At 46.9% G+C, this 24,399-nt stretch overlaps 2 protein-coding genes across 9 annotated transcripts in view; one reads left to right on the top strand and one right to left on the bottom strand.

Annotated features, from left to right (window-relative positions):
* The window catches only part of ASIC4 (acid sensing ion channel subunit family member 4), a 213,310-nt gene extending 198,645 nt beyond the window's left edge, over positions 1–14,665 (top strand). For 3 of the 8 annotated variants that reach the window (XM_083727330.1, XM_083727332.1, XM_083727331.1), the window contains exons 10-11: positions 11,027–11,120; positions 12,940–14,665. In XM_083727330.1, the coding sequence (XP_083583456.1) occupies positions 11,027–11,120; positions 12,940–13,049 (204 nt within the window). In that variant the 3' untranslated portion in view covers positions 13,050–14,665. Of the gene's footprint in view, positions 1–370; positions 527–6,476; positions 8,562–11,026; positions 11,121–12,939 lie in introns of those variants that run through there. The other 5 variants (XM_083727333.1, XM_083727336.1, XM_083727334.1 and 2 more) reach the window with 2 other exon arrangements.
* Positions 14,666–16,468: 1,803 nt separating this feature from the next.
* The window catches only part of CHPF (chondroitin polymerizing factor), a 31,139-nt gene continuing 23,208 nt past the window's right edge, over positions 16,469–24,399 (bottom strand). Inside the window, exons 2-4 of the mRNA XM_083727189.1 lie at positions 23,507–24,071; positions 22,865–23,047; positions 16,469–18,767 (exon numbers count right to left, since the gene is read on the bottom strand). Coding sequence (XP_083583315.1) covers positions 17,502–18,767; positions 22,865–23,047; positions 23,507–24,071 — 2,014 coding nt within the window. The 3' untranslated portion in view covers positions 16,469–17,501. The remainder of the gene's footprint in view (positions 18,768–22,864; positions 23,048–23,506; positions 24,072–24,399) is intronic.

The following is a 24,399-nucleotide window of genomic DNA, read 5'->3' as shown; positions in this document are numbered from 1 at the left end:
CTTAACATACCTGTCCCCAAGTGTGCAAAGAAAATGCTACCAAAAATGGAAGAGGGCTCAGGCCTAGCTAGCCTTGGTCAAGTGCAGCACTTTAGTTTTCACAGAGGTGTAAAGAAGACCAGTACCATTTTTCTAGACTATGCAGAGGCTCCTGCTCCTGTGAACCACAGCAGACACCTACTGAAAGGAGAGAGAAAATATCCAAGACCTACCAGATTGTTTGGTTAATGGCCTCATTACTACATATCGACATTTCTTCACCGAGATGAATGGGAAGAGAAATAGATGGCAGAGATGGAGAATGAGGAACCATTCGCGGATTTAGGCACCAAGGGTTTTTTTTTATAATTTCTTTTTCCTGCCTCCACAGAAGTATCTTTGTCCTGATAACCTCTGCACCGTTAGTCAAGAAAAGGAATGCTTCAGATCCGTTGAGTAGGAAAAGGTGTGCTGCAAATTCCAACTTGTGACTTTCTCCCCTGCAATATGATTATAGCTGCTGGAAATAAAACCCCTTAATACATTACTCCAGGGTAACTGGTCTACTTGGAAATCACGCTAGGCTGTTCTTCCTTGCTCAGGGCACAAATCCCAAAACCAGGGAGGAAAACCAACAGCATACGTAGTGTGGTTGGGCTTCAGAAGCTGGCAAATGTGAAATGGTACACAGATGCACAAATGTAGCAGCTCTGGCTCTGCTGACTGTTGATTCCCTGCCTGGTACTGCCCAGCCCATGCAAGGAAGATCAATGTGGAACTAAATTGTATCTGCTGTATCATTAGTGGGACCCTGAGACCAACACAGATGCGCAGTTCTTTGTACCAACTTGGAAGCACTGCCCCACCATCAATCCACTGCAAAGTAGCATGTCATCGAGGACGCTGGAAACAGATGGAGGATCCAGGTCACCCTTTGTTTAGACATGAATGGATGGCTCGGAGGCTGAGATTCAGGAACAGATTCAAGGACACAGAACCCGGAGAGGAGAAAATTTAGAGACACATGGAGGACTGGGAAGGTGGAGGCACAGGCTACACAAGAAGGCAGCAATAACATGAACAAAGCGTACTGAGAGCTGCTGGTGCCGGGCGTGGAGAAGCAAGGAATAAGTGGTGGTTACCAAAGAAAGGCAGCTGCCCGTAGGGTGAATCCATACAGTCTGCATGAGATCATGTGTCAGCATTGGAATACAAACAGGTGGCTTTCTAAATGATGGTCTGGTGCCCCTACCTAAGCACATAAGAAGAGTCTGCTGGATCAGGCCAAAGACCCATTTGGTCCAGCATCTTGTTCTCACAGTGGCCAGCTTGTGCACAGGACTTGAACACAACAGCCACTCAAAGATGCAGAGTGGAGGAAGACTGGGCCAGCACTTCTATTCTGGGTGCCATTTGCCATGTAGTCTGTTGGTTCCTTCTGACCCAGCCTGGATACAGAAAATTTCAGGTCAGGGCTGAGTCTTTTTTGCGGATAACAGCCCTCCCACTCTGTGTTTTCCAGCCTACGTTCCCTGTTTCCGCTGCTTGACCTTTGGAAAGCTGGAACAGCTTAAAGGCCACAGGTTCCCTCTATCTCCCCTTTAAGCATTATTCCCTCGTGGCTTTCCTGTGGTGCTAGAATGATACAAAATTTGGAGCCCTGCGAACGACCCCCCCCCCCACACACAAATGGGTGTTCCTGCTGAAATGGTCCGTTTCCCAGTTGCCTCCTACCTAACCAACCTCTAAAGGCAGGAATCACCCTGAGAAAGGTCACAGAGGATGATCTTAACATTCAGGCAGGTCTGCATGGTCATGCGTATACAGCAATATAGGTAATCAGAGCAAGCTTTAATCGTGCAGTTGGGCATTTCCTGGGCCCCAAGGCCAGCAAGCAACTAGCTGCCTCAACAGTAGTGCCATTCTCATGTTACTTGCAGGATTCAAGAAGATCAGAGGCAGCATAACGTGAATTCTAGGCTGGCATGTCCCATAACATCTAGGCTCGCATGCTCCCCAAATCCTGGAGCCGGCACTGAATTGTTTGTGTGCATGTGTGAGTGAGCATGAGAGATAGGGAGAGCTGCATTGCCTGCCTCTAATCTCATGTGAGCATGATGGTGAGCGAGTGACATATGCCGCATGCCTGTATTACGGCATGAGCGGGAGCTGTTCGGCTGGTGCATTCAATATCCCAGGAGCCCTGATGTTATATAAAGATAAAACACAGGAGGCAGAGCCAGGGAAAGCCCATCAAACATGCCGATTTTTGGCTGGCTCTGGAGCCTTTGGACAAGGAATAACTAATTAGCAGCTGAGTTTACTTTAATTTCCTGCTGCTGCCAACATTTAAGTCAATAGAAGCTAGGGCTCCTTGAAATTCAACCTGGCTGCAGCAAAGGGCTGTAAATAAAGGTGCAGACAGAGAACTACCCAGACTGGTCTTTGTTTTGTGGCAGTTCCAATGCCGCCTCTGATGAGTTGGCCAGTGGGGCACTGAAGGCAAAAGAGGCCCATGCGGCTGCAGCAGGACCTCTGGGCATCACCCCAGCAAAGCTGTGCTCACTCCTAGCACACCAGCCAAGAGGAAAGCAGCATTTTGTATTCCACTTGAGTGGTTGTGGATTTACAGGCTTAACTCTGGACCCAACCCGCTGAAGGAAGTCCTTTGTTCTCATCTTGGCTTTCAGGACATGAAAGCTGCAATCCTGAGCCATTAAAATCAATGAAGCTGTTGCTGTCGATGTCTCAGGATTGCAGTCAAACATCCCAGGGTTACTCCTGGCATGGGATATATGTCTTTACTGCAGTAGACTCAGTACTGTCCACTGCACACTGGCACACTCCATGTGGCTCAGGGTTGAATTTGGACATTGGCTCCTTAACAGCATCGTTTGTCGGCACAGAGATGAGCTATTCTGGGCCGACTGAGCTGTGATTTCTCGGTTCCTTCACTTTCTCCTTTTTATGTTTTTATTTTAACCTCACATGTTTTATTTTAACCTCACCATGCAGTTGCATATTACTTCGGTTTTTATCACAGAGATGCACAATAGCACAAATCAAGAGGATGTGCCCTAGGTACAATACAATAAGGACATACGGAGAGCCTACCAGGTCAGACCAAAGGCCCATCTATCCCAGCATCCTGTTCTCACATTGGTCAGCCAGGTGTTCAGGGAAAGCCCACAAGCAGCACCTGCGTTCAGCAGCACTCTCCCCTCAGTTGCAAGTCCAGCAACAGATATTCATATGGACCACCCTACGTTTAGTACTTTCTTACTTAAAATCTCAGGCAACTGTGCTGGGAGAGTCCTTTGCCCGACACCCTGGACAGCCACTTCCATTGAGAGCGGGCAGCCCTGAGCTAGTTGATGGTCCTGTGTTCCCACCTAGTGCAAGGCAGCTCCTTGTAACATAAACCAGCCACATAGTAAGAATTGCAGTCGCATCTGATATTTTTGTTGGGGGGGGAGCAGCTGTGAAGTTGGGAGAGACCGCAAAAAAGTTGCTCTTCCTGCCCATACCTGTTGTTTGGACTTAAACCCAGGTGGGCTGTGGGAGGGCAGCAGGTGGGATGGGTAGAAGGGGTCTTATAAACAGCAGAGAACACCAAGAAGGAGAGGAGTGCTTACAGGATAGAGGAAGATTACAGTGGTGGAAGAGTAGCAGGAAAAATACCAAAGAAGGAAGATTCCTCATGCCAGCTGGTTTGCAGGAGGGATAGGCGCTCACTCGTAGGATGAGCTGGGGCTCTTTGGTCCAAGAGCAGAAACCAGGAGAGCAGATATAAGCCCTGTCATCTGACATTAGAGGGGATTGAGAAGAATCTGAAAGGACTTGTGGAGAACACCACACGGTTTTTCCAACTTCTCATAGTGGAAACCTTATGAGAAAGTGTTGATTTCTATTGTAGGGGATGGATTAGAATCTCCCCCCACCTCTAAAAAAATATGGGAGGGGGGGTTTGATGCCAAACACATTTTCAGCCACAGAAGCAGTGGAGCAACATACACCTTTAGGACATGCCACTCTGCTCCAGCATAGGGTCTATCTAAACAGAAGCAAGAGAGATGGATGTTGTTCGTGGTCCCTCCAGGTTAGATGCACGCAACAGATGCCTCCAATCAATACTTATCTGTGGCAAACAGCTAGTGCAAAATAAGCTCCAGCGTAGGTGATCAGCTGTGTTGTCACAGCACCACCTTGTGGACAGAATCATTTTTTTCTGAGCAAGTACTATAGTGACAGTTCATCCTTTCCTGCTCAAGCACCTGGAGGCCTTATCTTCAGGAAGGATGGTGGCAAGTCCAGTAATATTATCATGTAGTCAAGGGAGGCTGCCTTTTCTCCAGGAACTTCTGGCTTTGCCAGGCATAACATGAACCCAGCAGTGGCACAGTTAGGTCACCCCTGTGCTGGTAAGCTAATGAGCACATGGAGGGTGGTATTCAGCTAAGTTTTACTCAGCGAAGACCCATGAAATTAACAAGCATGACTAAGATAGATCTATTCTGAGTAAAATTGAGTTGAACACGATTTAAACACACACACACACACACCTCATTCAAGCCATTCTCTATCCACATTCCATGAAGTGCATGTTTGCGTGTTTGCTTGCCTAATGTTTCTTGGAGATGCTAGACAGTATTTGAAGTGCAAGCTTTTGTGCGTTTTGGACATGCTTACTGTTTTTCCTGTTTGTGAAAGGCATTTCATGCTGTGCACAGGCTATGCTTTCTGAAGACCCATGGATGCAACTTCCACCTTAACCTATAATTAATCCTGATCCAGCAATGGCAGCTTTCTAGCGCAGCAAAAACATTATCCATGGGGTGTAGAACCTCGCTGGAGAGAGTGGGAACCTTTTTCTTGTTTCATAATTGCAGCCGTGTCTGCCCTGGTCCCTTACCAAGGGAATGTTGCAGTGAAATGGATTAGACCAGGGGAATGTATATGGAATGAAAACGAAATATGTAGTTTAGACAATGATATTCCCACATAGCAGCTCCATGCCACTGAAGAAATATCATCTGTGTGCAGCCTCAGCTCTCAGCATTAAAATTGCTAATGCACCTAGAGACCTCCAATGTTAAGGACCTGAAATAAGTTTCCTGCCCGGGAATCTCACATTTTATTAACATTGGAATTACTACTTAATCAACATGAATTGTTCCCCTTCACCTTATTTATACATGCAGCAGCTAAGAATCATCTCCTTGGTCCATTTAAGAATGAGATTGGACATTCTAATCTCTCTCATAATTTTCTCTTTGAATAATATCCACCCTAAAGCATGATTCCTGAGCTCACAGAGCCTCTCTGAATTTGATGGTGTGAAGTATACCATGGTACAGCTTTACCCTCGGGAGCTATCATTTCATCTCATTCGCTAAATCACACAGGGCACTGCATGTTTCTAACAGCTTTATACCCACAGCTGTAATTATATTTAGAGTCTTGATCTCATCTGACATGGTTGAGTGTGGCATCCCTCCAAGTGTAGATTCCTATTCCATGGGGTGAGATTCCCCCCCCCACACACACACACATCCCACCTTTAAGGGTGTGGGAGATTTAACAGGGCTACAGGCAGGGGGTCAAAAGTAGAGCAGGCTCAAGAACTTGCATTGGAAAGGAGTTATATTGCTGTCCAGCAGTGGAAATGGGGGACTAGACAAAAAAGGCAGGTGACTGTCAAGTAGGTAGGGACTGCCTAAATCTGGCTTGGTACATGGGATGCCTGGAGAGAGTGAGGTAGTCAGAAGGTGATGGAGCTGTTTAAGGAAGAGCTGAACAGACAAAGTCTGTGATAGAGCATTCCAAAGGCCCATCTCAGAGAGCAAAATTTAGGAGTGGAAAAATATTGCCATTCTGTGCCATAATCTTAACAGCTCCAGCCTTTTGCTACCACCACAGAGGAAAAGAGTTCCTGCTAGTCCATGTTTCTTCGTCCTGCCTCTTTCTCATTTCTGGGACAGAAATGACAGTGTAATGTCATCACCAGGGCCAGGCTATTGGCACCCTAGGCAAGGCTAATTACTCACACAACACCCCCCCCCCCCGCTCCAATAGCTAACTTAAAATTTCAAGAACAATGTCCTGCAGAAATAAAATTCTCCAAAATATTATCAGAAATTTTTAAGATATAACGAAAAATAATTGAATAAAGCTGCCCCTCAAAGGTCAGTCCTGCACTCCTCTGAGGCCTGTGCGCTGGACAGCTGCCTAGTTGGACTGATGGTAGCACTGCCCTGGTCCTCACACTGTGGAGCTGGAAGGGGCAGGGCAAGGCATAGATAGCATGCTGATGTTATATCACTTTGCAAGAAAGCGGAGGTGTCTCTCCATCACGTCTTGTCACATGCAGCCTTCCTGGAGGTCTCCCTCTAGGAAACTTCAGCAGAATGCTCATAGAGCTACGTACTACCCACCCATCAAGAGGTACCAGCTGCTGTGCTGACCGTGTTTCTTCTCTCTCTTTCTTTCTTTCTCAGAGCTCCTGTGAGAGCCTGGGCCGCCACAACGAGGGCAGCTACCCCACAGGACTTCTGCCCAACCACCACCACCGCCACCACTACTCGGGCCAAGGGGTCTTTGAAGACTTTGCTTGCTAAGCCAGCTCGTGCGCTGCTCCCCCCAAACAGCAGCAGTGCCTCTGGAGCAGCTTGGGGCACAGCAGGCTCCGGCCTGCGCCAAGAAGCCTTTTCCAAGTGGCCAGGCCTGGCCTTCCTCTCACCTCCAAAGGCTTCCAAAAAGCACCGTGGTGCTTTTATAGCCCCCTCCCTCCTGTAACTAACCCCCTTCCCCAGTCCAGCTGGCCCTGCCCCTGCCCTCCAGGGCTCAGCACCCCCTCCCCCAACAAACCTTCCCCATACTGAAGCACAGAGAAAGACCGAGGATCAGCTGCCAAGAACAGGGAGGTGGAATGGACTCTAAACTGCTCCACTGATAGGAAGCAAGGCTTGACTGAGGCAGGCAGCCTGCCTGGAATTTCACAAAGTGGGAGGAAGGGGGACATGGAGCACGCAAGGGAGCAAAGAGGGCATCACCAAAGGTAGAGGCAACTCTCTCTCCCCGGGCCCAGTCTATAACACGGTAGCACCACACAACCAGCTGCTCACACAGCCCCACGTGGCAGCCTCTGCCACAGACTCTGAGTAGCGGGAGCCATGTTCCCTCCAACACCTCTCACTTTGTCCTGTCTTATCATTACTGTTCCTACTTACACCTCTTCCCTCAGCCTCCTTACAAACATACATTTCCATGTGCCACTATTTTACATGCACACAGGGGTGTCTCAGGGCAGGAAAGAGGTCCTGTATCCCATTGGCTGCTGCTGCTCTTGGGCAGTGAGTGCCATGATGTACCCCACTGCTCACTTGCTGCTGCCCCCCCACACTGAGACTGTGCCCACAAGGAGGTTTAAAGACCTGTCATCCTGCCCACAATGTGCCCCTTTACCATATGGGTACAGGCCCCTCACCCTCATGGCTCGCCAGCCGTCACCCATCCCTTCTTCCCTCAGAACTGTATATTTGTACATAACTGTTTTGGGTCTGTGGTTTTTAGCCGGCTACACTGAGTCTTTCGTTGCTACAGCTGGCCCCTACAGGCATTGCTAAAAACTGCTGGTAAGGCTGGACACCACGACATCGACGTCCAATCTCAGGTTCCCTCCCAGCTCAAGTGCAGAGGCCGATGCTGCAGGTGGCTGCTGGCACCAACAAAGCCCGAGTGCCCTTGGGGCAGCCCCTTCCCAGATGTACAGACGCCCCCCTTCCCCACATCTTCCACCCTCCTCCAGCAGTATTCAGGGTCCAAGCCACACAAAAGCACCCCACCCTCAGGAGAAAGAGCCTTCTGGGTCCCACACAATGTCAAGGGGAGGATAAGGAGCCCAGGCAGCGCCCCAGGACTCAGATCCCTAGGCTGAAGCACTTAGTAGCAGACTCGCCCAATGCATCCGCGTGTGGGGAGTGTGGGCGTGTGCAATGACTCCTCAAGGGCAGCAGGGGGAAATGTCAACTTTCTCTTTGAGGCAGGGCCCTGAGTAAAGGTACAACAGGAAAAAGCCAACCAACCTACCTTGTGCTGTCTTGATGGGACAAGGGAATACCCCAGAACCCAGCTGTGGTCCTCAGCCCTCCATGTAGCAAACCAAAGGGGACTCCAGCATGCACCGTCGAGACACCTCATGGTGTCATGCCCCACACTTAGGGAAACGTGCCTGTACTCCTGGGGGTGCATTTTCAGGAAGAAAGGTGGCACAGGAATATGCTGCAAATGACCCCCCTCCTTCAGTGACAACACCAAACTCTTGCATACACCACCTTCAAGAGCTAAGAGCAGTCAAGGCATTTGACTGCTGCAGAGGGAGTGGGATATTGCAGATCAAATCCGCCTGCCTGCTGCATATGTGTGTGACTCCATGGGTGCAGGCTGCAGGAGACTCTCGACTGGGGCCCAGCCAGGGATCTTCCCAGGAGGGGGTCTGTTAATCCCATGACTTTACTGAGCGCGAGTCGCTGTTTTACAAATGTACAAGTTTCTCCCAATAAAGAGGCACAAGTAGAACTCCAGCCTTGTTTCTTGTGTCATCAGTGATTCTACCCCACTATTATCTAGCACTCCATCCTTCCTTGGTTTCTTTCCAGCTCTGCTCCTATCAGGAAAGGGATGGGGGAAAGGCAATGGGCCATGTGAGATAACACTTGCATTGAGGCAATGTCCCCCTGCCAAGATGTCGAAATGAATGCTCATTAAATAGCCAATACTGTCTAATCACAAACAACTCAGGCTGAATGCTCATCTGCAGGCAATCAAAATGACACCATCCCAGGCTGCTGGAGAAAGGCAATCCTTACACTCATATAGCCAGCAGACCAAACTACAAGAAATGGTGGGAAGGAGATCCCATAACTGGTTTTCTTACTGGTCGGTTGGTTGTAGCGCAGGGAGTTGGACAAAGCAGCCATGGAAGAAGCCCATTTGAGTTGGATGAACAGAGCTGGGGAAAGGTATGTTAAATTCTTTCTCCCATATATGCAAGCTTCCCAGTAATAAATCCATAATAGGCTAAATCTTGTACAAGTATATGTTAGCTGTGATTCTTGCATTGCAGGGGATTGGACTATATGGCCCTTTGGGTCTCTTCCAACTCTGCAATTCTCTAATTTTACGAACATAAAATGTGTTTGACACCAAGGTCTTCATCAACTGCCTAATATAAAACAAAAACAAATTAAGTATCATGAATCAACAAGCTTTACCTCACATACTCACAAGAGGCTTCAAGTCTGGAAAAAGATGATAAATTTGTATGGTGGCAGCTGGTTATATTAATTGGCCCAGGAAAGTTTGCTTTGATGAACAACAATTCATTTATCCAGAATGGCTATTTACACTGGAGATGTGAAGTAATTGTTTCGCCTTCCTCCTACAAAGTTTAACATCCAAGAGTCAAAGCTTATTGATTTGCTATGTTTATGGTTTCATTTAATTCATGTTATATTAAAGTACCGCTAAACAGTTGGGGGGGTGCAACCCCACTGAAGAGCTGGGACAGATAGGATTCAAAAGCATCTTACAGAGGATACTGTCTTGAATGTGTGTGGGTGCGTGATTTCAGATGGCGTAAAGCTTAATAGCATAAAGCTTACTGTGGGGGTAGACACTCTCATTCCTTATTATTTTCTACATATTTTGGCTATTATTGACAGCAGCCTGGTCCCAAGGGAAAGAAGATTCAACACCATATTGCAAAGAACACAATCCTGGACATTGGGCCCATCATTTGGGGTGGTCCAAAGCTAACTGTGGAGTGCACCCTCCCAGTTGCTCCTTTGTAATTGTCGTATGGGCTCACCACAGATGACTGGCCATTGTCCCAAAACTATGGCTTTGACTGGACGACAATTATTGCCCATCTTGAAGAAGACAGTCACCCAGTCATGATGTGTACATAGAATATGGAACAGACCAAAGCTTATTTTGGGGTTCAGGGGCATATAAATTTTAGGTCCCTTAATAATAGTTCTGACTGAGCTTTGTTTTGAACTCTCAGTGCAAACAGAGAACTAGTAACCAAGTTCAAGATCAACCCAGTCAGTCTCCTTGTACACTAGGCCAAACAAGGATCTGCAACCCCACACCCAAAAAGAAAGAAAGAAAAAAGAACAAGAAAAAGGGATGAATTGACACTACTCTTTGTACATATTAAAGGCAGCGTGATAGCAGATTTCAGATTTGCCTGTGGTGAACAATTTGGGTGAATATGTGCACAGTGCAAGTACTCTGAGAACTCACAAGTTCACACAATGAAGCCATATGCCATTCTGCACCACCCAAGCCCTCCTAAGTGGTCCTGGATACAGAACCATTGGTACAAGCTTGGCTGCATACAGAGCAGCCAGCAATAGCTGCCAGTTTAGCTCTTTAGGTTTCTTAACCAGCATTCTGGAGCATGTGACTCCCCTGTTGTACCATCAGTTTCTAGGCTCAGCATAAAGTGAGCTGTCAGGAAGGACAGAGAGATGGTCAGGAAGAAAAACTGGGGAAACGCTGCTCTTTCTTAATAGGCAATAATTCTTTCGAGCTACAGGCAAATAAAGACAACAAAATGTTAAACATGCAAGTTAAACAAAAGCCTCCCTTTTCTCGGCTGATAATTGAGCTGGGCCACTTCAGCCAAGGCATTTATCTTCCCAGCCTACGTTCTGATAACCCATTTTAAACAAATCCACCCTAACTCAGCATGTACTCCCACTGCTAGATAAAAAGTTGGGTGGAATATATGGTAAGTCTTATCAACAAAAATAAACAAAGTTGACAACAATATGCTAAAAAACTCTGCCTATATAAATGCTGCTGCAAGCACCTAGGACTATTTTTCAGCCAGAACTCAGTTCCGGCACCTCTCAGGTGAGTGCCATTGCTATTATAAGAGAACAAGGGAGGTATTCATGGTGAGTTTCAGCACCTTTTTTTCTAGAAAAATAGCACTGCTGGCACCCATTAGTAATCTGTACCCCTCATTCACCTCCAGGGATTGCCCACCTTTTTTACACCTGGAAGAAGCATAAACCAAGTAACAAGGCTTTTGAAAGCTAGAACACGTCACCAAGTTATAGTAGCAACAGGTGAGTACAAAATCTGTCTCAATGTGTTTATGCTCCCAGGTAGCAAAAAAATGATGGGTTGACTTGCTTCCTTTTGTCCTAGAATCTGATTTGCAAAAGAGAGTAGGGCTCCAGTTAATTAATCACATCAATCTTATTAGTTGCTCACTATAACAAATTATCCAAGTGATGTACAAAAACATTCAGAGCTGAAAAGGCATAAGGCATTTGCTAGCACTGTGATCACTGTTTCCAGCTGGGTCAACACTAACACAAAACAAGTGTAAGTGCACTCCCAAGTGCACTTAAGATTAAGTCCAGAGTTGTTGCTCCTCTGGTCAGTTCCATAATCAATTGTTCTGTGTCACAGTCAATTGGAGTATCTAGACCTCTTTGTCATGATCAGATCACACATGTACACAAGTCTACGTGAAGGTAACTGAAATTACACATCACTATGGAACTTCTTCCTTTGGAAGATTACTTGATTTCATTCTCCATATAAAGATCACCTGGGCATTTTGGTTAGGGAGACAACATTATGTTCCCAGTACTAAATTACTCTTGGGGTCCAGTATCTCCACCCACAGCAATTCTGTGGAAGAGTCTGCTTCTTTGAGGATTTCTGCTTTAATATACAGAGCAAAACCACCTCTGGTATATGGCTGCCGATCCTTCCTATGTAGCCTGTATCCAGAGATGAGTGTCCCGTTCCACTCTTCCGTTTCTCCATTCCACCAGGTTTTGATTATGCCCACTGTGCTCTCCTTTGAGATGAAGCCCTCCAGCTTGCCCAGCTTGACTCAGAGGCTTCAAGTCTGGGCATACTAAGATTATGTACTGGATTTCTTATGCACCCTTCACTACAAGTTCCGAGGGCAAGTTACAACCTTATACAAATAATAATAATAATAATATTAGAAACGGTTAAAACAAGTTACTACACTCAGATGAACTGGGTGGATCCTAAAGTCTATAAATCTCAGGTATCAAAAGGCCAGTGAAGAGACATGCCTTCAGCAGATGAAGAACCCTATAGAAGGGAGGAGCCAAACAAACCTTAGTGGGGAGAAAATTCCACAGGTTGGGGCTGCCACAGGTAAGGCCATCTCTTTGACCTCCCCCTCAAACCCACAGTTGCCCCACCTGCTGAAACACTGCCCCTGCTTCTGAGTGATGGCTGAATCAGGAGAAGTGCAGTACCTCGCAGATTTACTGAATTCCTGCCCAGACGACTCTGTGGGCAACCCTATTAGCAAGGACAACATTTTCTTGGTTAGAAGTCTTTGGGGTATCAGGCGAAAAGTCCCAGTTCACCCTTTGCAAATCAGTTTTGTGATACAGAGCCCAAATTATATAAACTGATTAATTTGCATTGAATGATTGTGATTTTATAATGTTCTAATTTAAACAAGTCAAGCAATTTAAATAAATCATAGTAAAGTTTTAATTTAAACAAAAGTGTAGGAGGACCCAGCTAAACATCAGGGTGGACTCTCTTTCCTTGGATGATTTTAAGAGGTTGGATGAACATCTGTCATTTATGATCTAGCTGAAATTGCTACATTGCAGGGGGTTGGTCTAGATGACCCTTGGGGTCCTTCAAACTCTACAATTCTGATTCTATGACCTAGCATCAGGCATATGAAAGGAAGATCATAGTTTTAATTTAGTTTTCATTCTTGCTTGCCTTGCCCTCACTCTAGCAAACTGATTTCTCTCTCTCTCTATCTTTAACCATTAAACTGTGCTTTATTGACTGCAAGTTCCTAATTCTCTAGCCTTTTTTAAATCTTCAGTTGTTTGTCAACATACATCAAAGTGTCCTTATATATTTCAGAAAGGATTAGGAGGAAGGACACGGGCTGGATTAGAAGGGGTGAGAAACGGATGTTCATTAGCAAGCAATCATCTTCTGGAAAGAAAAAAATAATGCTTATGATTAAATGAACAGAATTTGAAGAAGTCAATTTTAAATCTAGCTCAGAAGCGCAAACGGATCAAAGGAGGGGATGTAAATATACCCCTTAGGCCATGACTTGTTTTGGAAATTCAGAATAACCTATTTCATTTGAAATGCATGGACCTCCCTCAGTTGAAATCCTCTGGACCAAACCAGTATAAATATCAGACTGTGGACTCTCAGCTGCTCTTACAATAGCACATCATTGGCATTTCTATGGGAAAACTGCTAGCGACTGTGGTTGAGAATCTGACTTTGCAGGCCCCTTCAATCTCATCTTGTCAGTTATGTGTGTTATGCTCTGCATTGTTCTGTCTGGTTTTATACAAGCAGAGCAATAAATTAAGCAATTCCTGCCTCTCAAGTTCTTTGCTTTAATTTAAATGACAACATATTATACCTTTGCAGCACATTATTTCCCTCAAAGAATTCTGGGCACTGTAGTTTCTTAAGGGTTGCTGGGAATTGCAACTATGTGAGGGATAAACCACAGTACCCATAAGTCTTGGGGGGATGTGCTTTGAATGTACTTTGTAAATACAGGGTGGGGAATGGTTTTCACATTGAGTGCTGTATTTCCTCATGGAACCCTCTGGTGCCATAGTGGACAGGGCCACAAGCAAAAATGAGCTGGGCAGTGGATATGACTCTTACCTTTCTACAGCGGGCTACATTCCAGCCAAAGGTTTCCACAACACACACACCCCACCATCCAGGCAAGCAAGACCCATTTGCAAATATTCAAGGACACCAGTGTGAACAGGGCTGGGCAAAGAGTCTAAGGGGCTGTATAGCGAGAGGGCTAGATAGAGAGCATCATTTATGCCTTCAACCTGAGATTCCCCATACCTGATCTAAATACTGAAGGCATAAAAACCATACGTAGGGAGCCTCCGCAACACTAATCAATTATGTCATTTCTGGTGGAGTAGTGAATAGAGGAAATCATTAGGCACATTTTACAAACCAATCCAATATTGCTCCTTATGAATCTATGACGTGGCCCTGGAGCCCTTATTGTATCCTGCCCATGGCCTTCGCAAACCTGGTACTCATCGGTTGCCATCAACGCCAGCCAAGACGGCTGAATAAAGACTCCACAGTGTTGCTATTGGTTGCAGCCAGTCAGGAAACAGGCCTGCACTGCAGCACATCTATAGCGTGCTGCATAAAACTCATGACACAAACCACCATGGAGAATTGCTTTAGCTGGGAAGCCCACTCAACAAAGTAATCTTTCTGAGGGGCAAAGCAAGAGTGACAGGTTTCAGGAGACATGGCAACTGGGTTTCCCCCTCCCCGCTTTATAAACGAACGTGAAAATCATGTCTGTCGCACATACTGTGTGAATCTTTACAGAAAAACATTCTGAAGTCATCTTCTCCCTTCCTTGATAGCATTTTATTTCTTACCTTCAACCATGGTGCTCTTGATTTTTTCTCTTTCCTGCGTTGCATCCATCAGCCTTCAGAGTGTAACATACCATTTTGACATTTTCTGGTATCTTTCTTATGGCTCTGATTACTGATTTGTATCCTGTAAAAACACACACTGCATTTTTTTGTTCCCAATTTGTAATCACAATAATAAAAAGGCTGTTCTTATGTGTGTGGAACTAGTATGAATATACAGCGAACTGACTGGCCATGTGGTCCAAGAGCAAAAAGAATAGCATTGATTTATATTTCACTTGCCATTTTTCTCCTGGTGCAGCACAATCACATATTACATGCATTTAACTTATGTGATATCAACTATAGGCAGTTGAATTCCCACAAGTTATAACCGGAGTTGGTGAGTGGAGAGGGCCTTGCTTGAGAAGCAACAGTGAACTTAAAAAGCTCACTGCACTACATTTTTCTGGAGCAAAATTTAAACTCCCTACTTTTGTTTCCTGAGCAAAGCTCCCACAAGATCTCACAGGAACTTGGGCAGCCCCAAAAGACCTTGTGAGAGCATCCTGGGTCTGCTGGCGCTCGCACAGGGGTTCAGTTCTAAGGGTTTGGGTATTACACAATTTTGCATATACACAGAACCCTTGGAATTGAACTCTGCATAAGAAACAATCATACTGTATTATGTGCTGTCCCACCCACCCCAGACCACATTTTCTTTTGAGCTGTAAACATGTGGCCTGGCCTGCCCCTCAGCATCAAGAAAAATTTACATTTCTTTTAAACAAAACAGAACACAGACTGCTTAGGTGTTCACAAACATGGGCCATCACAGAAAACACTCACAAAATGAAAGTAAGGATCAGATGCTATTTCATCAGAAGTTCAGAAACTGTTTGCTCTCAGGGTGAAAAGGATCGCTCTGTTAAGGGGTTTCTGCATCATTTCTTTACACGACTTATATGCCAACACTCACCATTCATGGTTGGAGAAAACTGACCCGAATCTGATCCACTTTTTTATCTGGGCTGGCTTTTGAGCATGCACAGAAGTGAGAATTTTAATGTTATGATTATTTATGGTGTTAAAATGTTACGCCATTTTAAGTGGCTGGCTTTTTTGAACACCATCTCCTGTCCATTACATGTATGGGGACAATTTGATGGGTGCTGCTCCCACACCCTTCCTTCCATTTTTTTCTATCAACCAAAAGGAAAGGGTGCACTTTTCCCACCAGTTGGTGCTGAAGGCATGTTCACAGAGCAGAAGTACTCTTGCAAAAGAAAAAAGAAAAAAAAGGAAATTAAAAATAAAAGCAAAATTTGCCCTTGTAAGTACAGGAAGCAGGAAAGGAAAAGGGAAGGAATGCTTGGCTTCCAAAGAAGGAAGGAAGGAAGGCTGCTCTTTTGTGCAAATTGGCATATCAGAAAACCTGTATTTCAAAAATACCGTTTCTTAAAAAAGGTGTGCATGCACAACTAAACAATCTTTGCCTCCACACCTACAACAGATGTCGGAGTTGCTGGTGTATTATTTTTTGCAGCTCCTTTTTGCAAATCTCATAGCTAGTATTTTTTTTAAAAAAAAATACTTGTTTTAAGGTGAATGCACACAGGTAAACATACCAAGGCGCATGCCCACAAAAGATCTCTGGCTCCTGGAACTTATGGTGTGTAGGGTGCACTCATTGCGTGAATGGAAGAACACACAGTGCTACTGTATCCCTTCAAGTATCACCCACTAGCATGAATGGGAAACAGACAGGTTTTGGAGGCATACAATTGAAAGCACTCATGTGTGGAGGAAAACACACATGCACATTAGCACCCTAGTGTGGACACAGCTAACTAACTACTTGTATTACATTCCTTGAAATACACACCGCTGCTTTCTTTTCGTCTCCAAGGAATCATAGGTTCCTATACATAAATTAACTTCTATCGATTCCACAATCTCTCTCCATCATACAAACCAGGCATGCATACAGCCTAGAACAGAAAAATCATAACCAAACACTTTATGCTTCGCTCCAGTTTATTAAAATGCAAAACAACATTTTAGTCACCAACCCGCCCCAAATCCAAGTTAAATATAAACCCACTGGAGAGCCAAGCTCCAACTCCTTCTCACACGTGCACACACACAACTGCACCCTTTCTGAGCCTTGCCCTGGTCCCAGCGCCAGGCTGATTGACACAACCCGCTCTGCTGAACAGTTCTGGGTCAACCACTCATGGCAGCAAGATTGGCGAAATCTACGTACCTTCAGCCCAGCGGGTGGCAAAAGAGAGGGCAGGCAGCCCCAGAAATACTGTTCATCCCCACCGTGCCAGAGCCAGCCTGGCACCAGGGGGCTGCTTGACTCTCCCAGTGAAAGCACCCACCAGGTCTGTGCCACCCTCTTGCCCCTACCACTCCTAATCTGAGGCTAAAGCAGCCCGAGTCACCGTTTCCAAAAGGAGCAACACCGGACAAAGAAAAAAATAACCAACCAGAATCCCTCTGCCCCTCCCACCCACAGAAGATTATCCTGCACCTACACCTGGAGTGTCCATTAAGTTAAGACCCAAACTGCAGCAAGGGGACCAAGCAGTGCTCCTGAGGGGGAAGTTTCTTTCCTTCCTGCCTCTACTGCCAAAGAATCCAGAAACCCCAAGCCAGCCTCCTCGGCTTCAGCCCACCCCACCCTCACACAGAAGCCTCTTCTAAAAGCCCTGGTGCCACCAAGGCAGCAGCCAGATTTTTGAGGCAGAAGTCCCACAGCAGGCCCTGCCTGCCCTTGCTCAGTTGGCACTTGCAGCTGTTAATCCTGCTGCCCGGGGGGAGGACCTGGGCCTGCATGAAGGGAGCAGAGCAAGGCAGAAGTGGGACTGGATCCTGACCACCCGCCAATGCCTGCTTTTGGTCCACAGGGCAACCTGGACAGCCAAGCAGAACCGCTCCCTTGAGCCCCAGCCTGAGCCATCCTGGGCCGCCGTCCTCTGCCGCTACAGGGAAGATGCGCAGGGGGAGAGGGGAGGTGGCAGGCTGGCCCCGGCCCCGGGCTCATGTGCTGTTGCCCTGCTCCTGTTCAAAGAGCACCATGGCCAGCTGCGCCCGGGAGCCCAGGCCCTCCAGGCTGCTCTGCACACAGCGGTGGTACTGCTCCTCGCTCAGGCGCGGGTTGCAGCCGTGCGGCCGGTAGCGCTGCAGGAGGGCCGGCTCCACCGCCCGGAAGACATGCAGGTTGGAGTACTTGACAAACAGGTCGTAGATGTCCAGCGTCTCCAGGATGTCCTCGTTGTCCTGGGCATCGGCAGCCATGCGCGTGCGTGCCGCCATGTAGTCGGCGTTGTAGAAGCAGGCTTCGCTGAAGGCGTCACGGTCAAAGTGGCCGGCATCCCGCACCAGGTCCAGGCCAGACAGAGGCGGGGGCTGGTTGTGGAAGGCGATGGTGGGGTTGTAGCCCTGGAAGTGGATGGGGAAGAAGACCTGCCAGCTGTTGATGGTGTTCATGCGGCAGCGGTTGAGGAACTCGGCCGTGACCTCAGTGCCCACACCAGCCACGAAGAAGAGCGTGTCCACGGGGTGCTTCTTAGAAATGATGTCCATCACCTTGATCTGGGAGGGAGCATCTGTTTTGACACTGATCCAGGGGATCTTCACCTGCGCATAGCGCCGCTCGTACTCCGCAATGCGCGCCTTCACCGCCCGGAAGACGTCATTCTGGGCCACTTGCTGAGCCTCAAAGGGGTCGTAGATGAAGAGGAAGGTCAGCACAGCGTTCTCTGCATTCTCAAAGGCGGCCGCAGCATAGACCTCCAGGAAGCGTGCGGCATAGTCTCGCTCCGGGGCTGTCAGGGGCAGGATGACGTTGACCCGGCTGGCCTCTGTCACGTAGGGCATTGGGATGATCTCCACCTCGCTGAGAGGGCGCAGCAGGTGCACCCGCTTGGCCAGCGACCGGCTGTGCCCCTTCTGGGTCACCACTTCCAGCTGCAGGTCCAGGGTGTACTCCATGCCTCGGGTCGGGTCAAAGCGGCGGTAGCCGTTCAGCAGCTGCTGCTTCCGGATGTGCAGCACCGGCTGGTACCGGTGGTTTAGCTCTTCCACAGCTGCAGCCACCACGTCGGCCACGTCGGCTGTGTCTGCACCACGCAGCTCGCACTTGGGAGCTCCATCCATGCAAGAGAAAGCTGCCTCTTCCGTGAAGTAATCCCAGCGAAGCACCTCAAAGCGGGTTTTGGGCTGGAAAGGGGGAGCGATGCCAATGGGCCAGGTGGCACTCAGGTCGCCATCTGCAGACAGGCTGCTGGTGTTCTGGATCTCGAGCTGCAAGGAGAGGGTGCAGGCAGAGTCAATGAAGGCTCAGAATTTAGTTTTTCACAACTCCCAGCAGTTCCAAATGAATTAAGAGGCACACACAGAAACACATACACACACTTAAGGCAAACTTTCCCCATGGCTAAGAGCAGCTCCCATATTTACTTGGATATTAGTCCGTCCGTCCTTTCTTTCCTTCCTTCTTTCCTTCCTTCCTTCCTTCCTTCCTTCCTTCCTTCCTTCTTCTTTCTTTCTCTCTCTCTCTCCCTTTTTTACACACATCCCTCTACCTTCCAGGTAAATCTTCATTAAGAGGACCTGTGGTTCTCCAGATGTAACTGACTCCAGTTCCCATCATCCCTGAGCACTGGCCACAGTGGCTGTGGCTCATGGGAACTGGAGTTGAACCATAGCTTCCCCATCCCTACACTACAGTCAGGTCAGGCACGTCTCTTTAGGATGCCTGACTAGAAGACACGACTAGGTGTCCATGAAAAGCTAAGTACTTCCACCCCTCCAATGCTCCCCAAATAGACAAAGCATCCATTACATGCTTGATGACCATTAAGTTTGACCACCCCTCCAGCATAGCTACCCCGGAGCAGAAACCAACAGGGGCACTGCCAGCTAGACCACAAGAAGTGGCAAGCCTGTGACAAACTGCATTGGGGCACCAGACCTCTCCATATGAGCCCAGATGAACTTCTGCCCAACCCAAAGAGTAAGCGCATTAAACAAGAGCAGGATCAGCAAGCAGCAGGGTGTGCCAAGTTATACCATCCAGCCACCTGGTGGCAGTGTGGTCTCACGCTATGAGCCCAGCTCTGGGGCTAGCTTACCTGCACTGTTTTGCCCCATGAAATAAAAAATGAAACAGTATTGTGGTGAAAGATGGGCCACATGGTTCAAAGCAGCCTGTATTTAAGACAGTCTCCTCACATGCGCCTGTACCACACCCAAATACTGAATCCCATTCTTCAACATTAATTGCATTTAAATTAGGCCACATTAATTAAATTAACACACTTTCGGTTTATATATTGATCCCTTTAGAAAATTCTCCATAAATTATTTCCAATTTTATTTCTGGCTTTTAGTCAGGAAATAAAGTGTTGGGTCTGCCTTGCCTAATGTGCCTGCAGTATTGTGTTAACAGTAGAACCTCAGTTTTTGAACATAATCCATTCCGGAAGACCGTTCAACTTCTGAAACATTCGAAAACCAAGGATCAATGGGCAGTTGGCAAAATCCATTGGAAAAATGGAGAAATGCCATTCGACTTCTGAGGCGCATTCGAAAATGGAAGCAATTACTTCCGGGTTCTCGGCATTCAGGTTCCAAATTGTTTGGCTTCCAAGATACTCAAAAACCAAGTTTCCACTGTACTTTCTTATATTTTTGGGTTGAGCTGTTAGTCTTGGGCCATAAATTAACTCTGGGATTCAACAGTCCGGTTATCACATTGTTTGAATATACTGTTTCAGTGCTGCCATTTTTAGATGCTTTAATTATTGATTGCATTTTTTTTCATGTTGTGCACTACCCTGGGCTCTCTTCTGAAGAGGAGAAGTAGAAAAATGAAGTTCAATTAATTAATTAAAATCAGAATAGACATCATGAAGCCCCTAAAGTGGCTGGCAACCACATCACCCCCAAGTCTGCGAGAGCCTTCAACCCAGGTGGAAAAGGCAGCTCCCCTCAGTTTAGGTCCCAGTCCGTAACAATCAGGAGTTGGTTTGGCAAAGGAAACAAGTGAATTTTAAATATATGTCATTACAGCTTTTACCACCTTTTAAAATGTTTTCATTGGTTATGGAAAAGGTTTCATTGCCCTTTATTTATTTATTTTTGTGTCCAGATTAATATACTGCCATTATTCAAGAAAAGTTCCATTAATTCATAGCAGATTGCAATGGATTAAATATAGTTCGCCTGGTCAAATTATAATTACCCTAATTAATCTCTCTCCATTGTTTATCTCGACTCAGACACCACCTGCTGCTCAAAAAAATGACACCTTATGCTGGTGGGCAATTGAGCAAAACACTTTACATTTGCTTCCTCTCCAGGGAGAGATCTCTGCCCCTCAGGGGCTCCACACTCTCTTCCCCTCCAAGCAAGGCATGCTCTCTCTCTGTTACTCCCCCTTCCCCTTTCAAAAAAAGCCCCCAGATACATTTGCTGTGGTTGTCATCAAGTCCTCCAGGATCCATGGGGGAGGGGGTGGGAGAACTGACCGTCATGTCATTCCCCCCCCCACCAAAATATATGCTTTTTCTTTCTCCCCATTTCTCTCTTTTTTAAAAAAAAGTTATTTTAAAATGGATTTTCATTTTTTATTACACACATTACTGCATATTACTTTTATGTCATAGTCCCCAAGTGCCAACTGGCAGGGGCACTATATAAATAAATCACTTTAAAACTTATTATAACCTAAGGCAATAGACTCAAATATTAATTTACAGCAGCACAAAGAAAAGGAAAATCCAATGTGCAATAGCAATCAATGTAATTTAATGTAGCTCCTGAGCACCTGTATGCATTTTCGGTTCCATATTTTACAATTTTTCAAGTATGTTTTCACACATCTCGATATTCTGCCAATTTTATTACATGAACCAAAAGGCTAATAGCGGAACCTATGAAGGCATCAATAACGCCACCCAGTTCCCGGCTTATAACACGCAGAGTTGCAGCCTATGAGTCAAGGTCCATCGTGGTAGCCAGTGCTGTGCTCAGCAATGAGATTAAGAAGCAGACAGCTGTCTGGACTGGTCTGGCATTTTTCCAAAAGCAAACCTTCACTTTGGAATCTAGGAATTGCCTTTCTTGGCTGACCAAACATGCAAGCTTGCTGCCTAAACTTCCAAACTTACAACTTGGGTTAAGACCTTCATTGAAGGAAACCCACTGCAACAATGCACACTAAGATTCAGCTTAAGGTTATCTGGAATGCATATACAGTGGTACCTCAGTTTATGAACAGTCCTGTTTACGAACAATTCAGTTTATGAACTCCGCAAAACCGGAAGTAGTGTCCTGGTTTGCAAACTTTACCTCGGTCTAAGAACAGAAGCCGAATGGTGGAAGGGCACCGGTGGTGGGAGGCCTCATTAGGGAAAGCACATCGCGGTTTAAGAACAGTTTCGGTTTAAGAACGGACTTCTGGAACCGATTAAGTTCGTAAACCAGGGTACCACTATATATCTATTTTAAAAAACAAACCTATTAACCAAAAATGTTATATATTTTTCAGTTTCACTAGTGCACTCTTTATTTTCTCAGTAAAAAGTGGTAGTTAATAGTTCAGCGAATTGAGGGGTTGGAACTGCAGCTGGAGGAAATGGGTTTGGAATGAGAGAAGCAGTGGGTGGGGAAAAGGTTAAGTGTATATGGAAGCAAGCCAGCACACGCACACACACACCATCACCACTTCAAATTCAGCCCTGCCCCCTCCCCAGCCAATCTCCAGTGGTGAAGCTACAGCCAGGGGTCAGAGCTCAGCATGTGCTGCCAAAGATGGAGATTTCAGAAACTGCCAACATGAGGGTTGCCACAGTTAAGCCTAAATCCTTGGGGGGGGGGGGAGGAAGGGTATAGCTTCAGATTCAAACATCCCCATCAAATGGATTGTCCACAACAAAATCCAGAGCACCCCAGATTCTCCATCTCCACCCTAGAAGACATTAGAAGTGAAATAGGCTCAGTTACTTTCTACAGCTGAGCTACACTGGAGAAAGCTAGTGTGGTGCAGTGGTTAGAGTGTTGGATTAGGGCCTGGGAGACCAAGTTTCAAATCCTCACTCAGCAGGAAGCTCACTAAGTGATCTTTGGCCAGTCAAAGTCCCTCAACCTAAGCTAACTCACAGGGTTGTTGTGTGGATGGAACTGGTAGGGGAAGAGGAGTATATGGCAATCTTGAGCTCCTTGAAGGAAAAGGTGCAACATAAATGTAAAAATAAAGAAAACATGGCTGACTTTCCTATATCTGGTAAGCAAATGTAGTGCCACAATGGAAACTGTGGCGCATGAGGAGAATGAACAGAGTCCCCCACTCCGCTCAGCCAGTTATAGATCCAGATCCAACGTCCGGCCTGCCTTACCTGTAGCTGCTGGATTTCCTGGTATGTGTGCTCCAGTTCCACACGCGCAAAATGTCTGTGCAGCCGGTACATCTGGACAGGGTCCAGCACAGGGTGAACAGTGAAGGCCGTGTTGAATCGTGGGTCGCTCTCTCTCTCAGGGTCAGTGTTCTTTCCAAGTTCAAAATACTGGTAATGCAGGCCCTGGTGGGGAGAAGGAATAAGAGTAGCACATCTGACGGGGAAATCCAGGCCATCCATGTTAGTACATATAACCATGACATACAACCAGCCGGTATTCCCCTCCAGTTGTAAGGGAACAAAAGCATGGCGGAAGAGGAAGCTCAGCTTTCAACTGGGTTCAAGAATTCATCCTGTAATATTGAGTGTTTGGTTCCTCCCCCTAATCTTTGAAACACATGATCATGTTCATTCCACATTTGGAAGGATATCAGTCCCTTGGCTTAGCAGCACCTACACTGCAACTCCTTGCCCCTTCATATTACACAGGTGCCTCCGCCATATTGTTTTTTGTACCAATAACATTTCCGTATATTGCATGTAAACCGCTTAGAGGTTTTTTATGATTCAGTAGTATATACAAAATAAGTTAAATAAATGAACACAGGAGAGGGACACTACAGTGCAGCTGGCCCTCCTTACCTCACGCTCTGCCACACAATCTACACCAGTGTAGTCGATGATGCAGCGCCCCAGCCACTCATCGGGATGGGCGCTCAGGATGTCGTTCCGGCAGCTTTCCAGGTGAGGCTGCAACCGCAGGAGAAGGGCCCGGGAAAGCAGGTAGCCGAAGCCGCCATAGCAGTAGCGCCCTTGCGTGTCCCCACCAATGAACTCCTCTGGCCGGCCCATGTAGAGCAGAGTGTCAATGCTGAGGTGAGAGGCCAAGCGGTTCACACGGTGGGCCTCGGTGTAGGTGTCGTCCTGCACCAGGAAAACCCAGTCAAAGTCAGCCACGTAATGGTCCAGCACATACTTGACAGTCTGGTACATGTTCCAGATGGGCCTCTCGTCGCCGTGCGTCACCACCGTCATGCCGTGAGGGACCTTGCGCCCCCGGGTGCCCGTGAAGTAGACCAATCGCTCCAGCCGGTGTCCCAAGGTGCGGTTCACCGCCACTGCGAGGGAGTGCAATGTGTTCTTCGAGGTCAGCACGCCCACAAAGAGGCGCTGGCGCATGCCCAACTCCGTGCTGATGTATCGGGTCCTTTGGGGGAATGGAAAGGGCAGGCAGAAAGAGAGAAGGTGAGGAAGTGAAGGAGGGGAAGAGGAGCCTCCAATTTTCCACCACCAATATCCCCTACCGACTAAAGAAGTATCATCTCAGCCCTGTGTTTTTGAGCATATTTGCAAACACCTTCTGGAGCATTTGAAGAGTGGAATCTGCTGAGACAAGGCTTTGTGCTGCAAGTTGCAAGCAGCAAACAATCATTTCTCCTCAATTCCCCCTTTCCCCATAAAATGACCACAGCACTTGCCCCACTCACACATGCCAGCACTGGTGCAGGAGCTACTTCCATGTGGTGCAATCCCAT

This window comes from Podarcis gaigeae (assembly GCF_964106915.1).
Source record: "Podarcis gaigeae genome assembly, chromosome: 1".
NCBI classification, from domain to species: Eukaryota; Metazoa; Chordata; class Lepidosauria; order Squamata; family Lacertidae; genus Podarcis; species Podarcis gaigeae.
Note: the sequence above shows the minus strand (reverse complement) of the source record. Positions and strands in the feature narration are given on the sequence as shown.